The 26,278-nt window shown below is 36.9% G+C and overlaps 1 protein-coding gene across 3 annotated transcripts in view; it reads left to right on the top strand.

Moving 5' to 3' along the window:
• The window catches only part of STXBP4 (syntaxin binding protein 4), a 123,160-nt gene that overhangs the window by 16,784 nt on the left and 80,098 nt on the right, over positions 1-26,278 (top strand). For all 3 annotated transcript variants that reach the window (XM_080682382.1, XM_080682384.1, XM_080682383.1), the window contains 7 exons: positions 3,878-3,984; positions 4,168-4,387; positions 5,537-5,615; positions 11,295-11,389; positions 19,036-19,132; positions 20,640-20,731; positions 25,229-25,318. In XM_080682382.1, the coding sequence (XP_080538508.1) occupies positions 3,878-3,984; positions 4,168-4,387; positions 5,537-5,615; positions 11,295-11,389; positions 19,036-19,132; positions 20,640-20,731; positions 25,229-25,318 (780 nt within the window). The remainder of the gene's footprint in view (positions 1-3,877; positions 3,985-4,167; positions 4,388-5,536; positions 5,616-11,294; positions 11,390-19,035; positions 19,133-20,639; positions 20,732-25,228; positions 25,319-26,278) is intronic.

The raw sequence follows: 26,278 nt of genomic DNA, 5'->3' as shown, positions 1-26,278 counted from the left end.
ATACTGCATTAGAATGTTAATAAACACCTAATCTGCACAAAACTTCTGCACAGTAGGTATATTCAGAATAGGAAACACAGGCTATAAAGTTATCCCTGTTAAAGTTATTGAACTGAACAAATGTTAATATTTTTAAATGCATATAAGTACTTTGACTTGCTCTAATTTTAATATATTGTTTCAGAACTAATAAAATAGGCAATCTCAGGCCTATAGATGGACCAAGGCTTTGTTGGTAAATAGGACCAAGGCCTCTCGGGATGGCGAAGGGTAGACAGCACACCCATTGGTGAAGCTAAAGGGGTAGCAGCCAGGAGGGCTCACTTTGCAATGCTGCACTCTTTCCACCTTTGCCATGATTTATTTCTGTGAAAGCCACCTTAACCTCTTGGACCTTATTCATTTATTGTGGACTTATGCACCTGGCACTATGCTGGGGGAGCATCCATGACAAGGGCGTGGTTCTGGCCAGCCGAGAGAATCGGTGCTGCTGGTGTGGGAGATGCTGAGTTCATTTGCTCTCATGGGAGGAAAAGGAAATCAGGAGAGTGAAAAACAAGGGCAGCACAAAGTCAGTGCAGTAATACAGGTAGGTAAAAGAGCTTTTGGAGCGCAGAGAAAGGAACAATTAAGTAAATGTAGGGAGTCAGGGAAAACTCACAGCAGAGATGTTTGAGGCTGGCTGTGAAGTTAAGTGAGAGTTCATCAGCGAGAGAAGTGGCAGGGTGGGCGGTGTCATTCCAGACAGAAATTAGTACGTGTAAAAGCATTAGGGGTTGAAGAACATTTTCTGAAAATAGAACGAAGAATTCATATGCCGAGAAAAGAAGTTGGATGATGAGGCTAGAAATAGTAGGTTGCAGCTAGTTTGTTTTGCTGGGTTTGGGAAGTTAAGGAGTTCCAACTTTTCTACCAGTGGGCAGTCATCACAGGCTCTTAAGTTAGGAGTAACAGGATTAAATTCACTATCAGTGTGAAAATTGCCCATAACAGATTTGGGATTCCGGTTTGACTCACCTGTATTTAACACCTACAGTGTGCTTGATTTTATATGTATTATTTAATGATGGCATCAACCTTGTGTGACAGGTATTTATCCCCACTTTACAGCTAAGAAAGTGCAGTCCCGTGGAGGTTAAACAGCTGCCTCAGATTCACATAAGTAGCTGGTGATAAAAGAAGGGTACCTCCAGTGGACAGCTGATGGCAGCATGGGAAAGGCCCCAACGGCTTGCAAGAACATCCCTTAGTAGTTAGGAGTAGTGAGCTAGTTATATCAGAGTCAGACAGGTAGATGGTTTCTGATAAGATAAGTTATTTAGAAAACTAGGTACCAGCCTTTATCATCTGAAATGAACAGTGTTGGTAGGTTCTAATAGAAGTATCTAAGTGGTCAGGAATGCATTATTACTGCATCTTTACATAGGTCAACCTGAAAGATTTCAGACTCTGGAGTCAGGCACACGAAAGTGCTTGGCACCTTGCCCATCGTGTTGTCTAGTTGCTCAGTAACTGCTGAGTCAGAATCAAGACAGCGTGGAAGAGGCCTCTGAAGCTAGCATCTTCGCACACACATTAATGCAGCTGGTTCAGAATTCACTGGTTTGGGATGCCAGACATTTACAGAAATAGCTTTGTTTTACTTTGCAGGGTCTGACTTTTAAGCAGGTTCAGAAATTCACATGATCAGCTAAGATTTTATTCTAGGAAGCAAAGAAAAGGAAAAACCACCACTGCCGTGGATACATTTTAGAAAGAAAAGATGTATAGAAACACCAGAAGCCATAGTCGGAAGGCATTGTTCTTCCTGTCTCCCCTGACTCGTGTCCTGCTTGAGAATGCTGCTTCAGTGCGTCAGTGGACTTGACTATAAGATGCGTTAAGTTGCCTATACAAGGGCTCTTCCCTCTGTGCTGCTGATTCTGTACAGCCCGAGAGGAGGCTGTGAGAGGTCGTAGGTCAGCCTGAACCCTGTTGCCTACATCTATTTTCCGTAGCCCTTTTCTCTGCAGCCCTGACAACCAGCTCTGATTTCTGTAAGATACACGGATACAGGAGCTGCCTCAGACACTAGAATTCAGTTCTGCGTTCCCTGTGGAGATCGTGCGCCTCTCCATCTCCTACCTTCTCTCCCTCCCCCCACTTCTGTCATTGTTTATGAACATCTAGCTAGCAAGTCATAGAGCTTAAGTGTGAGTGCACGTCTATCTGTTTGTCCACCCTGTGCTTCTTCCACCCCATCCACTGCCTCTGAGAGCTCCTGCCCAAATGAAAGGCCGTTGAGTTGCATCTGACATACAGTCATCACTACAGAATTTCCCTTTTTCAAGGAAGTTTAATAGAAGGAACTGAATACCAAGAATGGTTAGGTCAACACAAAGTAACCTAATATCGACTATCTACCACCTTGTTTCTAAAAGAACCTTTCTTTCCTTGTCAGTGACCTTTACATGATTTGCTTCAATGAAGCAGGTTTTCTTCATTTCTCTCCATTCCGTGCCTCCACCCCCCCCCCCACCGTTGTTGCCAGGCTTTGGCATAGAAGTCAGTAGTAATGTAGCCAATACATTTCAGTTACAACCGATGTTATTAAACTGATATTAATGAGGAATTATTTTTGCAGATTCCAAATGGTCTATAGCTGGATTTAACAATAATGTTTATTTCATTTTACTAGTTAATTAATTTATTTTAAAATTCTCTACTTGACCCTTACTTTAAATACTAGATTTGGAGTATAGAACCCAAATATTATTTAGGTAGTTAGGCAATTGTCTGGCAAATGACATGAGCTTTCTTTTTATTTGGGGGGATGGATCACTTCTTTTTAGAGTGCAATATTTGATGCATACAAAAGGATGGATCACTTCTTTTATAGAAATATTTTTTTTTAAATATATTTTATTAATTTTTTACAGAGAGGAAGAGAGAGGAGAGGGATAGAGAGCTAGAAACATCGATGAGAGAGAAACATCGATCAGCTGCCTCCTGCACACCCCCCACTGGGGATGTGCCCGCAACCAAGGTATGTGCCCTTGACCGGAATCGAACCTGGGACCCCTCAGTCCGCAGGCCGACGCTCTATCCACTGAGCCAAACCGGCTTCGGCAGATCACTTCTTTTTAGAGTGCAATATTTGATGCATACAAAAGGATATTGGAAAATATATGTAACTTATGAAGCATAATGATAAATGAACATCTACGAATCCACGTAGAGTTCAGCACTTGACTTAAGAAGAAAGTTTAAGTATCATTGAGACTTCCTGTGTGCTTTCCCCATCACATTCTTACCCGCCCTCCCTGGAATAAGCACTCTGGAATGTTGTTTATTCTTCCCTAACTTTTATTAACCTTATTATTTTATAGCCTGTGGCCAAATGGTTGTTTTTCTTGTTTGTTACCATTTCACATTAACCTTGAGTGAATGAATGATTGTCCTCAAACTAAAATTACGCATATTAAGTTGCACACTAATGCACTTGAGTGTCTAAATATAGTCTGAATATGCTTGATTTAAAGGCATATGTAACCAAACTCTGTAATAAGATTTGAGCCCAGGCAATACAGAACTGTGTTTACTAACCTTACAAAATCAGCTCTTTCATTTTACTGAACATGTAGAATCCCTATGGTGAATACTTTCTCCATATAGCTTAGTCTTTTCCAGCGTTACTATTGTGTTTTGCTCCCCATACATTAATCAAATGGAAGGAGAAAAAAAAATCACTTGTGAATATAGCAATTGTGTTTTATGATCTCTGATTTTGCTCTTTCTTTAAGACATTCTTCACTAAAATTTTTCTTGCTTAAATCGCATCAATTTTTTTAAAAAACATCCTTAACCATTTCTTTACAAATGTTACTATTTTTGTTAGGATGGACGTTTGAAGCCAGGAGATCAACTTGTCTCAATAAACAAGGAATCTATGATTGGTGTATCATTTGAAGAAGCAAAAAGCATAATTACCCGAGCCAAGTTGAGGTAACTATTCTATTCACAGGATAAAAGGAATCATTTAGCATGGCTCCTTAAAATAGTAATTTTTAAGATGTCGTAAGTACTTGAGACCCTAAAAGAAATATTTTGAAGTAATACGTGAAACTTTATTTTAGAATTAAATTGTACTATATACATAATACATTCATAAAGTGTTTTTAATGCTAGGTCAGAACCTGCTTGGGAGATAGCATTCATAAGACAAAAATCTGATGGCGGTCATCCAGAAAATCCACCGTGTACACCCCTTATGCAGACCTCTGGAGAATATGGACCTCAAGCTTCAGCATTTAATCTTCTTTCTTCTCCTCCTGAAATACCGATTCCAAAGACCTCATCTACCCCCAAAACTACAGATGCTATTTTACCTTCTTTGAAGGGAAATCAGGTACTCTTCAATTTCTGTTTTCTTATGCAGTCCATAAATCCCCTATATGTTTTTATATTTGCCATATACATCGAGAATTATCATTTTGGTAATACAGTGTCTTAGCAAACTGGTATTTCCTTGAAAGATTTTTTCTTTTAAGATTTTTATGCTGTGCTGTCAATAAATACAATTTTTTCATGTCATTGTATCTTTTGCCCAGAAAACGATGATCAGGAATGGCATCACAAAGATACATGTAGAGATCACTTGGAACTATCTTAGGAATATCACATATGTTTTCAGACAGTCATTAGTATGGTTCAGTACATTATTATTTCTGTTTTCTGCTTGACTGAAGACAGGCAGTATTCCTTCATGTTCCTTAGCTTCTTTCCCACACACAGAGAGTAATCTCTACCACGCAGTGTAGGTAGGTATGTTCCTCACGTGTGTATACTAGGATATCATTCACCCTCGCAGACACACAAAGGGGCGTTTCTGCATCAAAATCAATACATTTAATAACTAGTTGCTGCAGTAGCCTAATAAATCAAAGTTATAAAGTAAAGAGTATGTAGTCTTTTAGTGTGTGCTAGCTATAAAGTAAAATAGGAAACTCAGGTCGGCTTTCAGTCAGTGAAATACAATTTGTCAGAGGTAACTTCAGTTACTGGTATATGCTAATCAGACACAGGGTATAAGATTTTCTGTCAGCCCCTTACACTTTTTCATTTGGGGTGATAACCTTTTCAAGGGCAAGGTACGTGGCCTGTTTTGTTGTCCTTGGATGGTAGAGCTGAACGCTGTTTTACTTTTAATCTGAATTTCTTTGTTTGATGATGAATATACCAAATTTTTAGAGGTTTTATTTATTTATTTATTTTTGGACTAATGCTTTAGTCACTTTAGCCATTCTTTTTATGTTAACACTAGAGGCCCATTGCACTAAATTCGTGCACTGGTAGGGTCCTTAAAGGCTGCTGGCCACCAACCGGGGCCTCCCTCCCTTCCCCCAGCCAGCCCCACCCCCTGGTCGAACTCCCGGAAGAACTCCCAGTCAAGGAGACAATTTGCATACTACACTTTTATTATATAGAATGAGCTTCTAATCTGGTCTTTGACTTTCTTTAGAAAATGACATTTCATGTTTCTCATTGTCTTTCATAGTTAAAAACGGGATACAAGAAAACAGAACAGACTTCAATTGCTTCTTTAGACCTCAGCCCTACGGATATGTCTAATACAGGTAAGTGCACACTTAATTCCTCTCTCCTGTTATTTTTTGCAATGACTGTCTCAATGAGGCATATGTAATGTGACTTAATAGACTTTAAGGAAGGATGCATTAAGTCTTCTTTCCTTCATGAATAAAAGAGCAAAATGGATGCATTGTGCCATGGTCCCTGTCAGATTATGACTTTTACTGGAAATTTTCCTGAACAACGGTTAACATTTTCAAAGATGCGTTAGAATAACAGTGTCTATGAAGCTGCAGTAATCAACAAATTGTTGAAACCAAGTAATGAAAACTCTTTCTACTAGTAAATCAAGATTAGGTTGCCTTGCCCTTTTAGTGAAATGCTGGTGAGGTATATTAAATGCCCCTTTCAGAGAAATTATAGAAGGAAGCATAGCTTAAGAAAATAAATATTTTTGGGGAGTGTTTTTAAGAGATTATATAGATATAAATTAGAAAGAATATTGATTTGTAAATTCGGTGTTATTGTTTCTTAATTACCATGGAATGATTTAATGACTGTTTAAAATAATAAAAGATTGTGTAAGCCACCCATAAGGGAAGGATTTTTATCAAGCTGTAAAGTATATATTGGCTCAAATATGAAGAAAAATTCCTCCCCTTAAATTATCTACAAAAGTTAAGCACAAGTCAAAAATCTATACAGGATGGGGCGAAAGTAGGTTTATAGTTGTGAGCGTGTGAAACAGTTTATTCTTGTACTAGAGGCCCAGTGCACAAAATTTGTGCATGGGGGTGGGAGGAGTTGTCCCTCAGCCCTGCCTGCACCCTCTTCAATCTTGGATCCCTCTCATACTCCAGGACTGCTGGCTCCCAACTGCTCGATCGCCTGCCTGCCTGATTGCCCCTAACCGCTTCTGCCTGCCAGCCTGATCACCCCCTAACCACTCCCCTGCCAGCCTGATCGTCGCCTAACTACTCCCCTGCCAGCCCAATTTCCCCTAACTGCCCTCCCCTGCCGGCCCGATTTCCCCTAATTGCCCTCCCCTGCTGGCCTGGTCACCCCTAACTGCCCTCCCCTGCTGGCCTGGTCACCCCTAACTGCCCTCCCTTGCCGGCCTGGTCACCCCTAACTGCCCTCCCTTGCTGGCCTGCTCGCCCCCATCTGCCCTCCCCTGCAGGCCTGGTCGCCTCTAACTGCCGTCCCCTGCTGGCCATCTTGTGGTGGCCATCTTTGACTACATGAGGGCGGCAATCTTGGTGTGTTGGAGTGATGGTCAATTTGCATATTACCTCTTTATTATATATTATTATTATTTATTAATGATTATATTGTTTTCCATATGAACAACTATAAACTTACTTTTGCCCCACCCTGTAACCTATAGAAAAGTTCATTATATATGTCTAAATTATAATGCAAATTGTTACCCATATATTTCAGCTCTTAATAGCATTATTTGGATCAGAATTACAAAATAAGGAACACTTAGTATAAATTACATAGTGTCTTAGTCCGTTTGGGTTACTTTAACAAAATACCACAGACTGAGTAGCTTATAAACAACACATATGTGTTTCTCACAGTTCTGGAGCCTGGAAGTCCAGGATCATGGGCCCAGCATGGTCCTGGTAAGAACTTTTCTCCAGCTGCAGGCTTTTCATCATCATGTTGTCACTTGGTGGAAGGGGCTAGAGAACACTGTAGGATCCCTTTATGAGAGCACTAACCCCACTCCTGAGGGCTCTACCCTCATGACCTAAGCACTTCCCAAAGGCCCCACCTCCTAGTACCATCCTCTTTGGGGTTAGGGTTTCAACATATGAATTCTGCAAGGGCACAAGCATTCAGACCACTGCATGTAGCTACAGTACTTCAGAGTAGATTCCATAGTCGTTTCCTCTGGTTTGGAGCAGTGTTGACTTGGACGGTGGTAGCAATCTTCAGCCATAAATAATGTGCCTTTTTACTTAGTGGGATTTGTTGACTATTAGAAATTTTATTAGTGCATTCCTTTCATATAATTATTTCCATGCTCTTGATATATTATTTTTTATTTTAAACTCTGACCTTACGTGAGCAAAAAAGATAAAAGAAGCAAACAATGGTCAGGAGACATTTGTGTAACATGCTTTTAAGGTTGAAAGTAATTGAACTACTCAATGCCTCTCTTAGTCATTTATTTATTCAGGAGGCACTTAATGAGTATGTCATACGTATAGAAAACATAGTCCAGTAGAAATTATGAAGGAATTAGGATATTTTTCGTGAGATATTTAATTATATATTGTGAATAAAACATGGGGTTAAGCCGAAACCGGTTTGGCTCAGTGGATAGAGCGTCGGCCTGCGGACTGAAGGGTTCCGGGTTCGATTCCGGTCAAGGGCATGTACCTTGGTTGCGGGCACATCCCCAGTGGCAGGTGTGCAGGAGGCAGCTGATCGATGTTTCTATCTCATCGATGTTTCTGGCTCTCTATCCCTCTCCCTTCCTCTCTGTAAAATATCAATAAAATATATTTAAAAAACAAAAAAAAACATGGGGTTAAAAAAAAACACCTTCATTATTCAGATTAGAAAAAGAAATGTGTGTGTGTTTATGTGTGTGTGTGTTTATGTTATCGAATAACTATTATGTGAGTATTCTGTGTGAACTAAAGCAAGGTGTGGATAGACTTAGTACTCTAAGGAGCATCTACATTCTCTTGTGGATGAATTACACATTTAAACAAATGGTATGAAGCCATGAGCAAAGTGGACTAAGGAGAGAAAGTAATAAGTGGTGTGGGGAAGGCTCTGAATGGAAACATGTTGCTGACCTTAGGTTCTTGAGTCTCAATGTCATAGAAATGAGCACTGAACTCAGTATAAGATCAAGCAGGTAGAGTTTTTTGAAAACAGCTTGTGCACTAGGAAATGGACCAGAATAGAGAAGTGAGCTCCCGAGGAGTTCTTGTGGATGGCTTATACAGGTGCCAGGGGTGGGTGTAGGGCCTGGGAATGAGGAGGAGGGCGCTGTCCCACGATCATATTCTGGTGGCAGTTGATCCAGGGGTAGTCACAAGATGTTTTCTACGGTCAGTGGGCCACTCAAAGGGCCTGTAAAATAATGCTTGTGCAAATGTTCTAGTTATTTTAAAGATTAATGAGTTTATGTATGTAAAGTATTTTGTGTACTCTCTGACTAAAAGTAAGCATACGTAAGAGCTAACTTGTTTTATTTCCACTGTTACACAGCATTTTTTTAAATATATTTTTTTATTGATTTCAGAGAGAAAGAAAGAGGGAGAGAGAGAGAAGCATCAATAATGAGAGAGAATCATTGATCAGCTGCCTCCTGCATGCTCCCAACTGGGGATGGAGCCTGCAACCCAGGCATATGCCCTTGACCGGAATCAAACCCAGGATCCTTCAGTTCGCAGGCCGACACTCTATCCACTGAGCCAAACCGGCTGCAACACAGCAATTTTTTCGTCTTAGATAAAGGAAAACATAAATGAGAGTGCATGCCTTAATGTGTGTGGATGGTGTGTGTCCCTTTTCCTCCCTCTCTCTTCCTGATCCCTCTTGCTCTCAACGCCTCTCCAAGTGTGCACTTAAACTTGAACTGAGTAGTTCATGCCCAGGGTTGGTCTTGGTCTGAGACCAGAATTAGGTGAGTTTGGGTCCACCTAGTGTCAGTGTGCCTTAACTGTAGGTAGGTCAGGCACCAAGCTGAAGGTCATTGTTAAGCCTCACAAGTCCAAACCTTAAAAATGAAAAATAATGCTATGTGGCCTTTCAAGCCACGCCACTCCATGCGCCTCTTTTAGGCCACACTTTGAGTTTGGCAGAGAATTTCCTTAATGGTACCGAACTGAACTGAATCGAACAAGGGTCTGCCTGTCCAATGTACAGCAAAGCCAAACACTGAACATTGAGGAGAAATTAAAGCCATTTTTTTTGGTAGGGCACCAAGCAAGGAGAACGGAGAGCTTGGTTCTGCAGTTACATTAAGAGAAAAAAATACACATATGGTATTTTTTTTTTATCCTGTGGCCAACAATTAGGTAGCACATCAACAAAGGACACTTTGTTGCTTTTATCAGAATTGCAAAAATTCTTTTCTATAAAATCAGTCTTTCTCAGCATTTGATTCCACTTGAAATTAAAAGTCAGTAGCCATTTTTTTATGATCTTGACACATATAAGCTATATTCAAGATTTTACATAGAATGTTAACGATGTGTTAAAGGTTTAGAGGAAGACTATTTATTTTCATATGCGCTTCTTATGTTCTTAAGAGAATGCAAATCATTTTGTACTTAGAGACAGATGCTCTGAGAAAAAAAAAATTGAAACACTGCATAAAGATGTGACATTTTAAAAAGTTTTTTTCTTTTCCTCATTTCTATGTAGAACTAGTAAAATACCATTTAAAAGTGTATTTAGAATAGTGACAATTTAGATACAAGGATTGATGTGAATTATAGGAATTTGTTTTACAAACTCTGGCATATTAAAATGAATAATGTTTTCCAGGTCCTAATCCTGGGTGGCACCTGGTTTCTTATCCATGCAACCAGGACAAAGGCTTGTCTAAATAATCAGTGTCCACTGAAAAGGTTCCAAAGAATAATGTATATAAACTCAGCTCTTGAAAGTCTATTTATGCTTCTTGAAATATAACCTTCTGTAAAATAAGAAATGGGATTTTGAGTTCAAGAAGTTATAAGTCCATTATAGTTAACTAGAGGCCCAGTGCATGAAAACTCATGCACTGGAGGGGGGCGGTCCCTCAGCCCAGCCTGCTCCCTCTCACAGTCTGGGAGCCCTCAGGGGCAGGAGGCAACCTGGTGATCAGGGGAAGACGACACCCCCATCACACCTCTGCTGCTGACACTGCCGGCAGCACAAGCCTCGGCTGGCGCTGGTTACCTGAGCCTTGAGTGGCCCTGGGCAGCCTGGCAGCTGCCATCCGAGGCTTGCCTGTGCCTCGGGCCGGCCCTGGGTGGCTGGGGGGTTGAGGGGACTGGAGGACTCCAGAGGCAGGCGTGTGGCAAGGCGGTGCTGAGGAGACTGGGCGCCGCCATCTTGTGGTTGTGGGCACCGCCCTCTTTGAGGGCGTGGCAGTCAATTACCATATTCCCTCCTTATTGGCTTTGTGTGCCTTCATCTTTCAGGGATTTGAGGACATGGCAGTCAATTAGCATATTCCCTCCTTATTGGCTGTGGGTGCCAGCATCATTACGATGGCGTGAGGGTCAATTAGCATATTCCTTCTTTATTAGATAGGATGTGTAAACTTGAAACCATCTGCATTTTTTAGTTTTTCTGTAGTACTTCCAGAACTCACATAACAAAACCACTTTTGCCAGCCAAAGAAATATCATGATCTATTTGAATTTCTCATATGATTTTACTTATTTGGGAAGAAAAAAAAAGACTTTTCATTTTACAATTAGTAAGGTATTGTGATGACAGGGTAGAATGTATGTTTGTCTTTTAAATTAGTATTTCCATGGGACTTAATGCCTAATTGGTCACTCTTTTAATATCATGTAATTTAGGGCTCAAGTGAAGCTGGTTTGTATGATACATTTTAGATTTAATGAAAACAAAAGTGAAAACTGCCAGCTGATTAATCAGAATTTTTTTTAACAGCAGGAGCTCAGAACACATCCTGTCACATGAAAATTTCTATTCCAATTAAATTTCCAATTAGTGTGCACCCTGTTGTCTCTCAGATGCTGCCCCTGTCTGGACTGATAATTATGGACCACAAGGAAAGAAGGTCTCCCTAAATCCCTCTGTTCGCCTTAAGGCAGAGAAACTGGAAATGGTAAATACTTTAAATGTACATTTTTCTTCCATGAAACAACAGCAAGGAAGGCCTCTCGTCTTGGAGAGGGTAAAGGTCTGGTGCCATTAGTTTCTTGAGGAGTTATTTATATGCTATTAAATGAATGGCAGTTTGGATTTCAATGAACTTATTTATGTTTGAGTTGAGCAGTTCATGTTGTTCACTAGTACAAAATAAAAATTAAACCTTTTGTCACTAAATCAACATTCACATTCATCTGTTTCTTCCTGTGTATAAGACAAATGTGATGTCTTACCACGTAGAACCCAAGGAAACATGGACTAAATTATGACAAAGTGTAGCAGACTTCATATGTCAGAGCAATAAGTGCAAGTAATACTCGCATTTGTTCAATTTTTTAAAAAGTAAAGGGAAACTAAATCCTAAAGAACCTTAATAGTCAGGCATCAGTGACTATTAAGAAGATGGTAGCAATATACAAAAGGCACACAAAAAGCCCTGGGGAGAGTAAAACATTGAGAGATTCTGTATGTAAAAGGAACTCAAGATGATTAAAAAGAAAAATTAAAAGTAAAAATGCATTTAAAACTGGTTTTTGTCAGCTTACTTGGGAGCTAACAACAAAAATGTGCTATGTCTTATTTTTTAATATAAAAATTGATTCAGTGTTAGAGGCCCACAGCCTCAACTTTCCTGTCATATTTTGTGGATAATAATGTTTTACATTTTAGGAAGAGAATGAAAATGCACATCTGGAATAAACACACATTGCCCTTATTCCCATGTTCATACCTTTGCATGGTCCTATAGCAGCATCCTTTTCATGGCCAATTTGAATCTTCTCTGTTATTCAAATTCTGACTCAACTCCAACTCCCCCATCTAGACTTTGCTAACTATTATGGTTAGGGCCAATATCGCCTTATTTTGCACATCTGTAAATCACTTTGTAGTTTCCTATCATCTTTTCTGTATCTTGCTTTATCTACGAGCTAAAGCTTCATCACAACAGTGTCCCATGTACCTGCCACTGTTTAAACACCTGGATTGTGCTCAATGAAACTTTCTGATTCATTAGATACTTGTGATGTCTTTTTGATATTTTCAAACTCCTGAGTATCTTTTGCTAACTTGTACTCTCTATTTTTGGTTAAGATGTAAGTTCTGGCTTATGGCAAAGTTTACAACCAGTTAATATCAACATTTTCAAAAAATAAAATGTTTGAGGTTTGAAAACATATTAATATCTAAAAATGGATAATTATTGTTTTTTAATGATGTTGGTTTAACATACATTTCTGAACATTCAAGATTTAATGCTAACCATTCATCTGGATAAAGAGAAAATTATCCAGCTAAACACTATCTGGGAGCCTTTATTCTTTTACTTGGTTTAAATTTTCTAGTGCATGATATATTTTTTAATCTGTAATTTTCTTAGAGATATGATTCTGAGAAATATGAGTTACTTGACTACTGAATCAGAATTTCAGTTTTGGTTTTCCTTTTAGCATAAGCAAATTGATTATTTTTTTTAGAAAAATAAAACAGTAGTTTTACAGCAAAAGGGGCCCACATTCTTTGTAAATTCAGCTTCCCAGCTTTGATTCAAGATATTTTTAGTGATTGTATTCAGTAGAGCATTACTTGTTTTCAGAGTTTGAAACTGTATTTCACTTAATAATTTTTCCCCCCAAAATCCAAATTAGCATCTATTCACCCAAATATTTCCTAAGCTACTCTTCCTTTTTTTGGATAGTTAGCTATTACTATCATAATGTCTGTACCACTTTCATTTTAAATAGGTCCTTCTATTTTAGTTGCTACTTTGTCGACAAATTCAACTTTATCATCCATTAAATTTTTAACATATTTTCTATTCAGTGATAGATAAGGAAAATGTGATCAAGTATTTAAAATGTATTAAAATTATATCTTTATTTCTTTAACTTCTATAAATATAGTGCATATAGTATCTAGAAAATGTGTGCTGTGCTAAGATTTCACAAGGAAAAGGTGTTGACTGATTATGTGGTTATTAACTAATTACCCTACTTGGTGCAATTTTTAAGAAAGGCAGAGAGGTTAGAATTTGATGAAGGGCAGTACCTGTCAAGACATATGTATAAATGGCAATGTCCTCAGGAAATCCTCTTTGTTTTTCTTGTCTAAGTAGAAGATTTTAAATCAGAATCTCCTGGGAGTGATTTCTAACGTTGAATTCATTTTATTTTAATTCACTGTCTGAGAAAAAAATGATTGCCTCTTGCCATGAATATTCTACTAATGATTTTTATACAGATATTTTTAAATAATTTCACCAGAGTTCATTAGTGATATATTTTTTCAAAGTATTTTTATAAGTACTATGTGTCTCATCTGATCCTAACGTTAAACTTATAAGCAGGTATGGTAAACATGGCAAATAGAGATACAGTTTATTAGTTGGCTTGAAGACACCTGTATGCTATCTCTATTTTTGTACCTGGGAAAAGATGCTTTTGGATACAGATGCCATTTCGCTGGTATTTATTTCACCTCTTGCCATTTCTGTAACATTTGAAGAAAGCTGTAGTGAGCAATGCGTACCCGATGTCTGGTGATAGTTAATGAGATGTTCTTTGTTATTAGGCTGGGAAGTATGTGACTAGTATTGTACAGAAGTGACATTTTTTAAAATTCATCATCGAGACGCCATAAAAAGTTAAGGACAGATATTGTCCAATTAATACATTTTTAAGGCTAAAAGATGACATTCAATAAATTATTAGAACCTACTTTATGATTAAACATAAATTACTTGCAATTTAAATTCATGAGCTTGCCTCACTGATATGCTGTATTCATCTAGAACAAATTCACATTCAACAAAACTTACACCTATACTAAGTTTAGCTCTAGATCAATTTACACTGTGGTTAATTGCATTTTGCAACTTTATTATTACTTGATATAAGAATCACCATATATTGAGTACCTTCTGTGATAGGTGTCTTATTTGCATTGTTTTTATATCTTTATAATATCAATTATACACACAATGATTATATTATACATGTGCAGTTTAAAGAATAATCAACACATGTACTCACCACCCAGCTGAGAATGATAATTTTTGAAATGGCCTGTGTTTCTTCTTGATACATGCTACAACATAGATAAACCTTGAAACATGAAGCTAAGTGAAAGAAGCCAGACACAAAAAGCCACAAATTGTATGGTTTTGTTTGTATGAAATGCCCAGAATAGGCAAATCCATACATACAGAAAATGGATTAGTGGTTGCCTGGGGCGGGGGCAGGGAGAAGGTTGGGAACTAGGAAGTGCCTGCTAATGGGGATGGGACTTCCTTTGGGAGGTGATGAAAATTTTCTAGAATTAGTAAGGATTAATGCACAACTTTGTGAATATACTAAAAGCCTCTTAACTGTATACTAAAATGGTGAATTTTATGAGATGTGAATTAAATATCAATAAATCTACTATTTATAAAACAAAAAGTCACATCCTTAAAAATATTTTTTAAACTATTGTGTACTTAAAAAATATAAAGTAATGGTGTAAAAACATGTCTGGGATTGTCCATAGAAACTCCATAAGACGAGAATATTAAAAAGTGAAAAGTTATGCCAAAAACTAGGAGAAAATATGTGTAACACCCATAACGTATAAAATGCTAAATGTACAAAAAAATTCTACAAATCAATCAGAAAAAGACCCATCAACACTCCTCCTAGGTATTTAGCCTAAAGGAATTTTTACCCATGAGCTGTGGTAGATATGTACAAGAATGACCACTGCTGCATTGCTGATAAGCAGAAAACCCACTGCCCATCTTCAGGAGGATGGGCGAATAAATTGTGGCATAGTGATAGAATTAAGTATTACATTTGTCAGTAAAAGTGAATGCATTAATGTCACAAGAGCATATAACCACATGGATAAATAATAAAACTATACTGCAGGATGAAAAATTCAAGTTTCAGAAGGCGATCTGCAGCATTTTTATGAAGCTTAAAAACAGCAAAACAAAATAACGTTAGGGATATGTATATGTGACAAACCATTTTAAAATAAATAGTATGGAAATTTTAGTATGGCAGTTTTGTAATTCTAAGATGGATTCATGGATGTTTATTGTATTGATTTAAAATGTATGTTTGTTACATACAATATATGTTTTTAGTATACACCAAATATTATATAATAAAATGTTTGGGAAAATTAAACCAAATGTATGACAGCTGTTACCTATGGGGAGAAGTTCAGAAGGGCATTTTGCAATGTTTTGTTAAATTCATAATCTGATCTAAATATACTTCAATGCTAAGCTTTAATATATTATTATAGCAATTTTAAAAAGCATGCAAAAGGTCTAAAATCTATAGAACAGAAAGCTGTGATATGTTGATAGTTTTTAAAAAAACAGAACACTCTATATAGTGTAATTTAATTATTTTAAAATACATAATTTACATACATATATTTATATACAGGTGCTATGTCCATAGCAAAAAATCAGAAAACTTATACAAGTACATCAAACTGTTAATAGTGTTGGTCCCTGGAGCAGTGTTTTTCAAGGACAGGGATGTGGAAATTTGCCTTGGGGGACATTTGGCAATGTCTGGAGATATTTTTGGTTTTCATAAAAATTAGGAATCACTAACAAAAATTACATCTTAAAACTCTGTATATGAAAATTTAAAACATATTACTAAGTAATTTGTGAGTTAAAAATATTGCTAATCAACATGGAAAAGATTAATATCACTTGTAATTAGGGGAATTCAAATTAATACACAATATACTATTTCATATATAACACATAGACAAAAATTTAAGTGTGAAAGCATAAAATGCTGCTAAGAATGTAGAAAATAGGAGTGCTTATGTCCTAGTTGTGTGCATAAATTGCTTGGTACAACCAATATGGAGAGTTATTTTACAATGTCTATTAAAGTTGACTTTATAAACCCTATGACTCCACATTTCCTCTTCTAGAGATATACTGTAGAGAAATTTTCACACAGCTATACGAGGAGATATATATAATATCTTGTAATAAGAACCAAATTGGAGTAGCTATAAAAGCCCATCAACCAGGCTGGTGTGGCTCAGCAATTGAGCATGGACTTATGAACCAGGAGGTCACAGTTCAATTCCAGGTTAGGGCACATGCCTGATTTGCAGGCTCGATCCCCAGTAGGGGGCGTGCAGGAGGCAGCTGATCAATGATTCTCATCATTGATGTTTCTCTCTCTTCTCCCACTCCCTTTCTCCCTGAAATCAATAAAAAAAATTTTTTTTTCAAAAAGCCCATCAATCAAGGAATGGGTGATAAATTACAATATATTCATACAGTTGGATACCATTTCAAGTTAAAATAATTGAACTAGTTTTGCAAACAATATTGAGCAATTATGAAATCATAACATTGAGGTAAAAATAAAAATAATTGATAAGATTATCCTTTTGTACTGTACTATTCATGTACAATTTCAATTGCATAAGAGTACATATTATTAGGGGATGCATGAATTAATGGCATCAAATCATGTACAGGAAGGATACACCAACCTTAGTTGTATCCTGTTGAGGAACAATGGCGAAAGTTTTCAACTAAGTCATTAATGTTTATTTCTTAAAAACATATGTCATAGAAATGTACAATTGAAACCTATACGACCCTATTAACCAAGGTCACTCCAATAAATTTATTTAAAATATATATAAATTTCAAACAAATATTAATGAGTATTTAGTGATAGCAAATACATAAGTGTTCTTTGTATTATTCTCTTTACTTTATTTTTATTTGGAACATTTTTATGACTGGAGGCAAAGAACACCAGAAGTTAAGAATCGTTATTCCATGTCATTCCAGGCAAATATTTATAAGTGTGTAGACTGGGTAGGAAGATAATGTTAGACTAAGCCCTAGAATCACTTTTAAAGGAATCTTTCCAGATGTTCTCCTTCCTCCTGTCTCCTTCCTTCACTGTGCCCAGCCACCTGTGCATTTACCAGTTTGTTGTGGCCATAGTAGATCCTGTACACACTTCTATTAAATTAGATATTACAGTAATTGCAGTTATTTACATGTTATCCTCACTCTAAAGATCATACCAGCGGCTATATCTTTTTTAGGTGTCCCTTTGCCTGACAAATTACAGTAAGCACTAAGTAAATATTTTGTAAATGAAATGATGAATGAATGAACAGATTCCAAAGGAGTAAGAAATTTATAAAGGACTATTGCCAATATTAAACTTTGCCTATATTTTAGTCTTGATATGATTGTCACAGAATACGTTCTTGCCCGAATTCAACAATAGGGCATCAATCGGGCCCTATGCATTAGTTAAGGTTAGAATTTGCTATAAAATAACAGTGGTCTCCATTAGAAATATACTTCTCTCACACCTAAAAGAAAGCTGAAAGAAGGTAATCCAGGGCTGGCCTGGAGGTTCTACAGTGTTGGAGTCCCATGTCCCAACTATCGTCTTTCTGCTCCCTCATCTTTATTGAGGTTGCTCATGAACCAGAATGACCATTTGAATTTTAGCAATCAACCATCCTCTTCCCCTCCCTTCCATTCATCTTCCTTTTTGTTTTCTTTTATTTAAGGCCAAAGAGAGGAGGAAAGGGGACAGGAAGTGCCTACCACTACTTCTGAAAGACTCCCCAGAAGGTCCTTATAGCACTTCCTATATCTCTTTGGCCTGCACATAGTCACATGGCCTCATCAAGCTGTAAAACAGGGATATCTTTTATCTGGATAACAGTATTTCTAGCTAAATATTGCCACGCTGTTACTAAGGAACAAGGAGAGAATAGACATTGGAGTACAACTAACAGTCTCTGAATTTTTAATCAGCTATGGTTGCTAAAAGGAGAAGGTAGAGAGAAGCTTTTCAGAGAAAGCTTTTTAGTTTACTATTTATGTAAGTCTGCCCAGAAACAAGCCAAAAATTTGAATATTTTGTATGTAATTCAGTTTTCATCAACTTTATTTTTTAAAATATATTTTTATTGATTTCAGAGAGGATGGGAGAGGGAGAGAAAGATAGAAACATCAACGAGAATCTTGGATCGGCTGCCTCCTGCATGCCCCACACTGGGGGTTGAGCCCGCAACCCCAGTCTGTGGCATGTGCCCTAACCGGAATCCAACCATGACCTCCTGGTTCATAGGTCAACGCTCAATCACTGAGCCACACTGGCCAGGCCAGTTTTCATCAACTCTATTTTTGGTCTCAAGTTTTCAAGATGCTAAAAAAATATCCATGCTTTAGATTGCTACTTGTAGAAATTCATGTTAAATTAGACTTCATAGGATTTACTTGCTTCTTTTCTCCTGCCATATCACATATTTTAAACTAGGAGAGAGTTTGAGTTTGGGTTCTAGGACTATGCTTATAAATTTAGGATCAGCTAACGTGTTAGCCTTGGGAGGGGGGAACAGTTGATGTGGCAGTGGAATCAGGAAGCTAATATTTTATAGAAAATTAATCCATAGTCAGCAGACTTTCTTTGTACATCTAATTCTGGTCACTGTTGCTGGTATTGATTCTTTCCCCTGGATTGTGAAATAAAATTCTAATGAAGAGTTTTATTCTTTGGAGATTTGAAAATTGCCTCACACGAGTCCTTTTCTTTCCAGGCTCTAAATTATCTTGGTATTCAGCCCACAAAGGAGCAGCACCAAGCCCTGAGGCAGCAAGTGGCAGTAGACCCACAGGGGACAGTGTCTTTTGGAGGTAATGTTAGGTACATTGTGTTAATCCAGCGATTTTCAACCGATGTGCCGAAACATTTTTTAAAACATGCAATACCTGACTCTTTAGTCATGGGCCTGACCTCTTTTCTCTTAGATTGTCAAATTAAAAAACGACAACAGTAGCCCTAGCCAGTTTGGCTCAGTGGATAGAGCATTGGCCTGTGGACTGACGGGTCCCAGGTTCGATTCCAGTCAAGGGCACATGCCTGGGTTGTGGGCTCGATCCCCAATAGGGGACGTGCAGGAGGCAGCCGATCAATGATTCTCTCTCATCATTGATGTTTCTATCTCTCTGTCCCTCTCCCTTCCTCTCTGAAATCAATCAAGAAATGTATTTTTTTAAAAATGACAACAGCCAACATAGTAGTCGACGGTGTGAATGAATCATAATTATAACTTTTTTTTGTCAGATCGCCAAAAAATATATTTTTTAGTGTGCCACAGGATTTTAATAATTACTTTATGTGTACCATGAAATGAAAAAGGTTGAAAATTGCTGTGTTATATCATCACAGAAACTTATCTAAAGGGTTATTGTGACTCATTTTTATTGAGTTCCTCTTTAGAAGGAGAGAGGGAAAAGACCACATTTATTTCAAATTCCTCGATCAGTACTTTGAAAAACTCAGCTAGAATTCCTGACCAGCAGTATCAGACAAATAGAAAAAGAAAAGGAATGCAAAAAAAGGGAAATATTGCAAGAGCGGAAGAAAACTTCAGATAAGCCATAATTAGCATGTTTAAAAAGATAAGCAAAGATAAGCCATCCATGATATGAGTAGGATACTGTCAATTAGGAACAATCGGAGAACTTTAAAAGAATCCTTGGAAACTAAAAACGTCGCAGTGAAAATAAAGACGTGTGAGGGTAGGTAGATGAATAGGTCACGCTCCATGTCTAAAGAAGCATCGGGCAGTGCTGGGTAACAATCAGGAGGATGTGCCTCTGAGTCAGACCTTAGATGGAATCCTCTTCTACTTATTTGTCGAGTGGCCTTGGGGATTTTTAGACAGTTAACTTGTCCTAGCCCCAGACTGGAAAATTGAGAGATTAAGAGAACCTACCTTGTAAAATTCTGAGGGTGAAATTGCAAAGCACCCGGCCTAGCATATAGAGGCTTTATGTAAACATTAGCTGCCGATAGTATTATTAAACCTCGGGTTCTTCCAGCTAGAAAAACTGTAAATCATGATACTGTCCTATGTTTCAGAAAAGGTTCTACTCATAATTTAAGGGTTGGAGGAATAGATATGCCATTGATATACATTTGCTTTATGATTATCTTAACTGATGTACTTATAACTTCACCAAAGTTAAAGTTAAAACCAGTTTCTCTCTTTTTATTTGAACTTGTATTTATCTGTCCCTTCAGTTAATATCATTTTAAGGCAACTTAGTTATAACACATAGCTTCAACTTCCTATAGAAAATGAGCTATATTTAGATGAGGTTAAATAGTTTCTTAATGAAATGTGTTGCATTTTAGATTTTGTCCAGGTTGCCCGAAACTTGTTTTGCTTGCAGTTGGATGAAGTAAATGTTGGTGCGCGTGAAATGTCCAGCATATTAGACTCACAGGTAGAGTATTCCCTACAGAACTGTCTTGACTGTCTTGTCCTCAATGTTATGGGCCATGTATGTGGGCTTTTTTTCATTTTCATTGTTTTTTGTTGTTGTCGTCGTTAAATATATTTGTATTGATTTCAGAGAGGAAGGAGAGGGAGAGAGAGATAGAAACATCATTGATAAGAGAGAATCACTGATAGGTTGCCTCCTGCATGCCCCCCACTGGGGATTGTGCCCACAACCTGGGCATGTGCCCTTGACTAGAATCAAACATGAGACCCTTCAATCCACAGGCCGATGCTCTATCCACTGAGTCAAACCAGCTAGGGCTTCATTGTTTTTTGTAAGCTATACAAATAATACATGCTTCTTGGATAAATTTACAAAATATAGATTAATTTAAAATCAAAAATAACATTTTGTCTTGATCTCCTCCATTGTTTTCTTTCTGCCAAACAGTCCTCAAAGCTACAGCACCCACATTTGCTGAGAAAAGGCACGTACGTGAAGTGGGGAATTCAGAGTACTTCGTGTGAGCATGCAAAGTTTTCCTAGCAGCTGCAAAGAAATAGTCATGCTCCAAATTACTAATTTACTTCCTTCTTATCAATATGATTTTAGGGCAGATAAGCATGTATTCAGTCTGTGATACCTTGACAGCAAAAGCAACGTGCTCATGGTAATTGTGCAAAGTCTTTTGCAAGCCAACAATTTACTGTTTGTAGCTTCAGATCAAAGGTTGGACAATAGTCATTGTGTTAATTTATAAGATTTCCTTTGTTGTATTGTACTTATCAGCATACGGAAGATATCCCCATTAAATGTTGGCTTTTCAGTTTTTTCCTCAGATATCCACAAAAGAATGCATTTTACTTCACCACACTCACATGTAAACTTGAAACAAACGTCTCAAAGCATCACTTACCTTTTCTACATCATGGCATTCTTATTTAATATTCAGTTCCATTTGATTAAATTTTTGGTCTTACAATTCACTAATGAGTTTGTACCACAATTTGGAAAATACTATAAAAATCCTTTGGGCAGCATGGATGGACCTGGAAAATATTATGCTATAAGTGAAATAAGCCAATATGAGAAAGACAAATATCACAGGATCTCACTTATTTGTGGAATCTAATGAACAAAATGAATTGACCAATAATAAGATCCAAAGCATGGAGGCATGGAATAGGCTGACATACCTCATGGTGTGTGTGTTTGGGCGGCGGGGGCGGGGGGCACCCGAGGAGAGGGAAACCAAAGAACTTACACATTTCTATGCGTAGCCCATGAACATGGGCAATAGGGTAGCAAAGATCTGGAGGGTGGCTAGGGGCTGGGAGGAGGGGAATAAAGGTGGGGGGAGGAATGGGAGATAGCTGTAATGCTATCAACAATAAAAAATATTTTTAAAAAATACTGTAAAAATCATTGCTTGTCAAGCAACTCGGCAGAAACAAATAAAAAAAGATTTTATTATTTTGTAGTATATTGTTTTTTGAGTTAAAAAACAGTAGAATACCTTATCTGAAGTTTATCAATTGATCTGTGGTTAGGATGCTGACAGTCTGTAAAGGTGGGGAAATTCCACTATGGTTACCCCCTCAGCCATTTTGTCACAAAAAAGAAATCAGATTTTATAATCCATCTGTTAGGGATGCTTTTTGCTTTTTTTACTCACATGTGTCCATTTTTTGGGTTGTCTTTTTCTTGATTTATTTCTTTAAAATATTTTTACTGGTGCATAATGGGCACACAGTAAAGTACAAAACTCTCAATCGTACAACTTGATGAATTTCTGTTCGCATCTCATGTGTAATCAGCACTCAAAAGGCTCCTTCGTGCCAACTTTCCAGTCCACCGTGGCTCCCACTTTCACAATTGAACAAACTACTCGTTTGATTTTTATCAGCATAGGTTACTTTCGCCTATTCTTGAACTTCATAATAAGTAGAATCATGCAATGTGTATTCTTTTGGAACTAGCTTCTTTTGCTTATCATTTTGTCTGACTCAAAAGATTTCGTGAGATACTAATGTCTTTTAGGAAGGAAGAATTGCTGAGTCATTATAAGTCAGTCCTACTTTTCTTTAGTTGACAAAAAACATTGGGTTTGAAAATAATATGGCATTTAGAACCAAAAATATAATTATCTTACTGTTGTTCTAATTATCATTGGTATATAAAAAATTTACATATTGCTACACCAGCTGCTGGTCCAGAGTTACACACAGAAAAGGGAAGTTTGGAACATACTAGCTCCCTTTAATATAATAGGTTTACCACATTAATTAAGTACCATAAACAGATTATCTTAAAATTGCAGAGAGAGTATGCTAAATTCCCTAATGTAGACGTTTCAAAATTTAGTTTCTTGCTAAATCAATTTAGTGGATTGCAACCACCATTTCAACAAGTGAAATAGAATAGAATGAAAAATAGCAAGGTGAACTGTATGTGATACTGGCTCATGATATAAATGATATTCTCACTATGTGTAGCAGTAAATACTTTATAGCCACTTCACTATATACTCATCTATAAAATATTAAATATATGTTGAACAAGTACAATGTGCATGGCATTGTGTTAGGTGCTTTCGTGCATGTTAAGATAAATAAAACTCTAACCACTATGTTGTACACATAAAACTAATACAAAATAATATTGAATGTAAACTGTAATTGGGGAAAAAAAAAAAAAAGACAAGGCTCCAACCTGTTCCTCAAGAAATTAAGGTATAGTGTAAGGAAATTTATGTACACAAATAATTATTGTTTAAAAATGTATTGTGCCCTAGCCAGTTTGGCTCAGTGGATAAAGCGTCGGCCTGTGGACTGAAGGGTCCAGGTTTGATTCCGGTCAAGGGCACGTACCTCAGTTGCAGGCTCAAACCCCAGCCCTCATCAGGGGGCATACAGGAGGCAACCAATCCATGTGTCTGTCTCACATGGATGTTTCTTTCTCTGTCTCTCCCTTCCACTCTCTCTAAAAAAATTAATGGAAAAATATCCTCTGGTGCGGATAAATACTAAATAATAAAAATTAAAATGCATTGTGTGAGCCCTGACCAGTGTGGCTCAGTTGGTTGAGTGTTGTCCCATGCACCAAAAGGTCACTGGTTTTATTCCAGGTCAGGGCACATGCCCAGGTTTTGGGCTTGATCCCCAGTAGGGGGCATGCAGGAGGCAGCCAATCAATGCTCCTCTCTCACATTGATTTTTTTTCCTCTCTCTCTAAAAATATCAGTTAAAAAAACATTTTAAGAATGCTTTGTGTGATAAGGCCATAATAATAAAAGAGCTTCGAACATTCAGAGAAGATTCATGACAGAGTTGGCATTTGAGTGAGTTTTGAATGATAAATAGGATTTTATCTGCTCAAGAGGTGAACAGAGAAGTGTGAGAGTACCTGCATGAACAACAACAAATATATATAATGTGATGGTAAGCAGAGAATGATCTACTTTTTAAAAAGACAATCTAGTACATGCAGGACAGTAAAGGAAGTTAGGCCTGAAAGGGTCAATATTAAACTTAGAAGTGTATACTTTACTAACAAACACTCAGGAACCATTAGGGAGAACAGAGACATCACCAAAGTGATATTTTAGAAATAATGATCTTATAATCATGTTGATTATCTCAGAAGAGGATTAAACTGTTGGTAGATAGTCTAGGTAGGGGACAAAGAAGGGTCCAAATGTAGAATAATAAATAAATAGAGGAGGAGGGTGTAGTATGGTCAGATAACTTGAGGAAATGCAACCAGTTATTAAATTATATTTTCTTTTGGGATGTTCAAAATGCTCATTAGCATATAAAGGCTGTTGGAACACGGCAGGAAAGTTAATTTTTCCAAGTCCTATATTTCTCTAAACTTGTCCTTGTTTTCTACCTTGCAATTATCTGTAAGAGAAATTGTCAGCTTTGCTATTTTTTTGTTGTTGTTATTCACTTGTGCATGAATTATTAAGATTATCTTTAACACACAGTTTCTGGGCAGAAATCTTTTTAAGACACTTGACTGTTATGTTACATTGTGTTTAATTAAAGCAAGACACAAGCTCAATTAATGTACTTGACTGGGTTTAGGTAAACAATCTTGGTTTATAATGCCCAATATTTTGTTAGCCTTGGAGACTATGTGCTTGGTTGGAGCAGATATCTTTAGGGAATAGTTTATGTTGATAGCTCATGAAGTTGTTTTAATATTATAAACACACTCTTGGGATTTGGACTTTTAAGGAAAATTATATTAAATAAGAATTATATTAAATAAGAATCATAAAGATGACAACAGAGTATGTATATCTGATCATCATCTAAATTCTGTTACAACAACAACGTAAGATTAAGTATAAATGGGTGAAGTTACCCCAGATTACGTTAACATTCTCTTTTACCCAATCAAATGACTCCTAAGCCTTGTCAAAAAGGATTTCTGTGTTAGTTCTCATAATTAGCATGTAACATATAACTTTCTCTTATATTTTAACGTTGACAGTTTATTGCCTGTGATTCCTTAGAAGCAGATGAAGTGGAAAGGCTTAAGCGTGAAAGAAATGATGCCTTAGAAGAAGTGAATGCACTTAAGGTAATCTCCAATTTAGCTTTCTTACATTTTCTTTAGAAAAAAGGAAAAGGAAATTATCTTGTGTTGAATTCTGAAGTATTGGGGCTTAGTTTTATTTTTAATTAATGAATGTTAATATGAAACAGTTTTATATCAAATTTGGTCAATATTGAATATTAATGTCATAATTGATATTTCTTCAGTTGATCTTTAGAGAGTTAATTTTTTAGTTCACACACTCTTTTCCTTTATATTTTATAGTATACGTAAGATTCAGCATGAACAGTGGTTTTTACTTGTAACTTCTGATGTGGCTGCTTCTCACCCTTTTTATTTTTCCTCACATTGGTGGCAAGGATGAGGAGCCAACAAAGCATGCCATGACAATGTTGGGTGCTCAGATGTTTACTAGGAAATACGTTTTCTCCCCTGTTCCTGGGCATGCTTCTGGGACACCTTGCTATGCTAACCTAATTTGGAATAAAGGCAATGTGATTTGAGGAAAGAAAAACCATACAATATATCCCAAATATACATTAAGATTTTTCTTTTCTTTATATGTTTTCATTCTGTGTTTAGTAGAATATTAAGTTTCAATTATATCCTAATTTTTATAGAAAGCCATTATAGTTTTTAAATCTTCAAGAAAAGCAACATAACTCCTTGATTTACTATTAAGTCAACATAGATCTATATTTTAATATTATTTTAAAGTATTTCCTTAATATGTGAAACTATTGTTTATTTATTTAATTTTTATTAAAGCAAAATCATTAAACCCATAAGAAGAAAGAAATTCCCTTGCTACCCACATGTAAAACTTTAGACAATAGAAAAAAAATTCCCTTGCTACCTTAATTTCTAAATTTCAATCTCTAGAGGAAACCATTGTTAAATATATCTTGTTTATCCTTTTGTAGACTTTCTCTAGATAGCCATTTGTATTTCTAAAAAATGAATGTATGTTTAGGTATCCCCAAA

Source organism: Plecotus auritus, assembly GCF_963455305.1.
Source record: "Plecotus auritus genome assembly, chromosome: 7".
In the NCBI taxonomy this organism is placed as follows: Eukaryota; Metazoa; Chordata; class Mammalia; order Chiroptera; family Vespertilionidae; genus Plecotus; species Plecotus auritus.
This window is presented reverse-complemented; position numbering and strand designations above follow the sequence as displayed.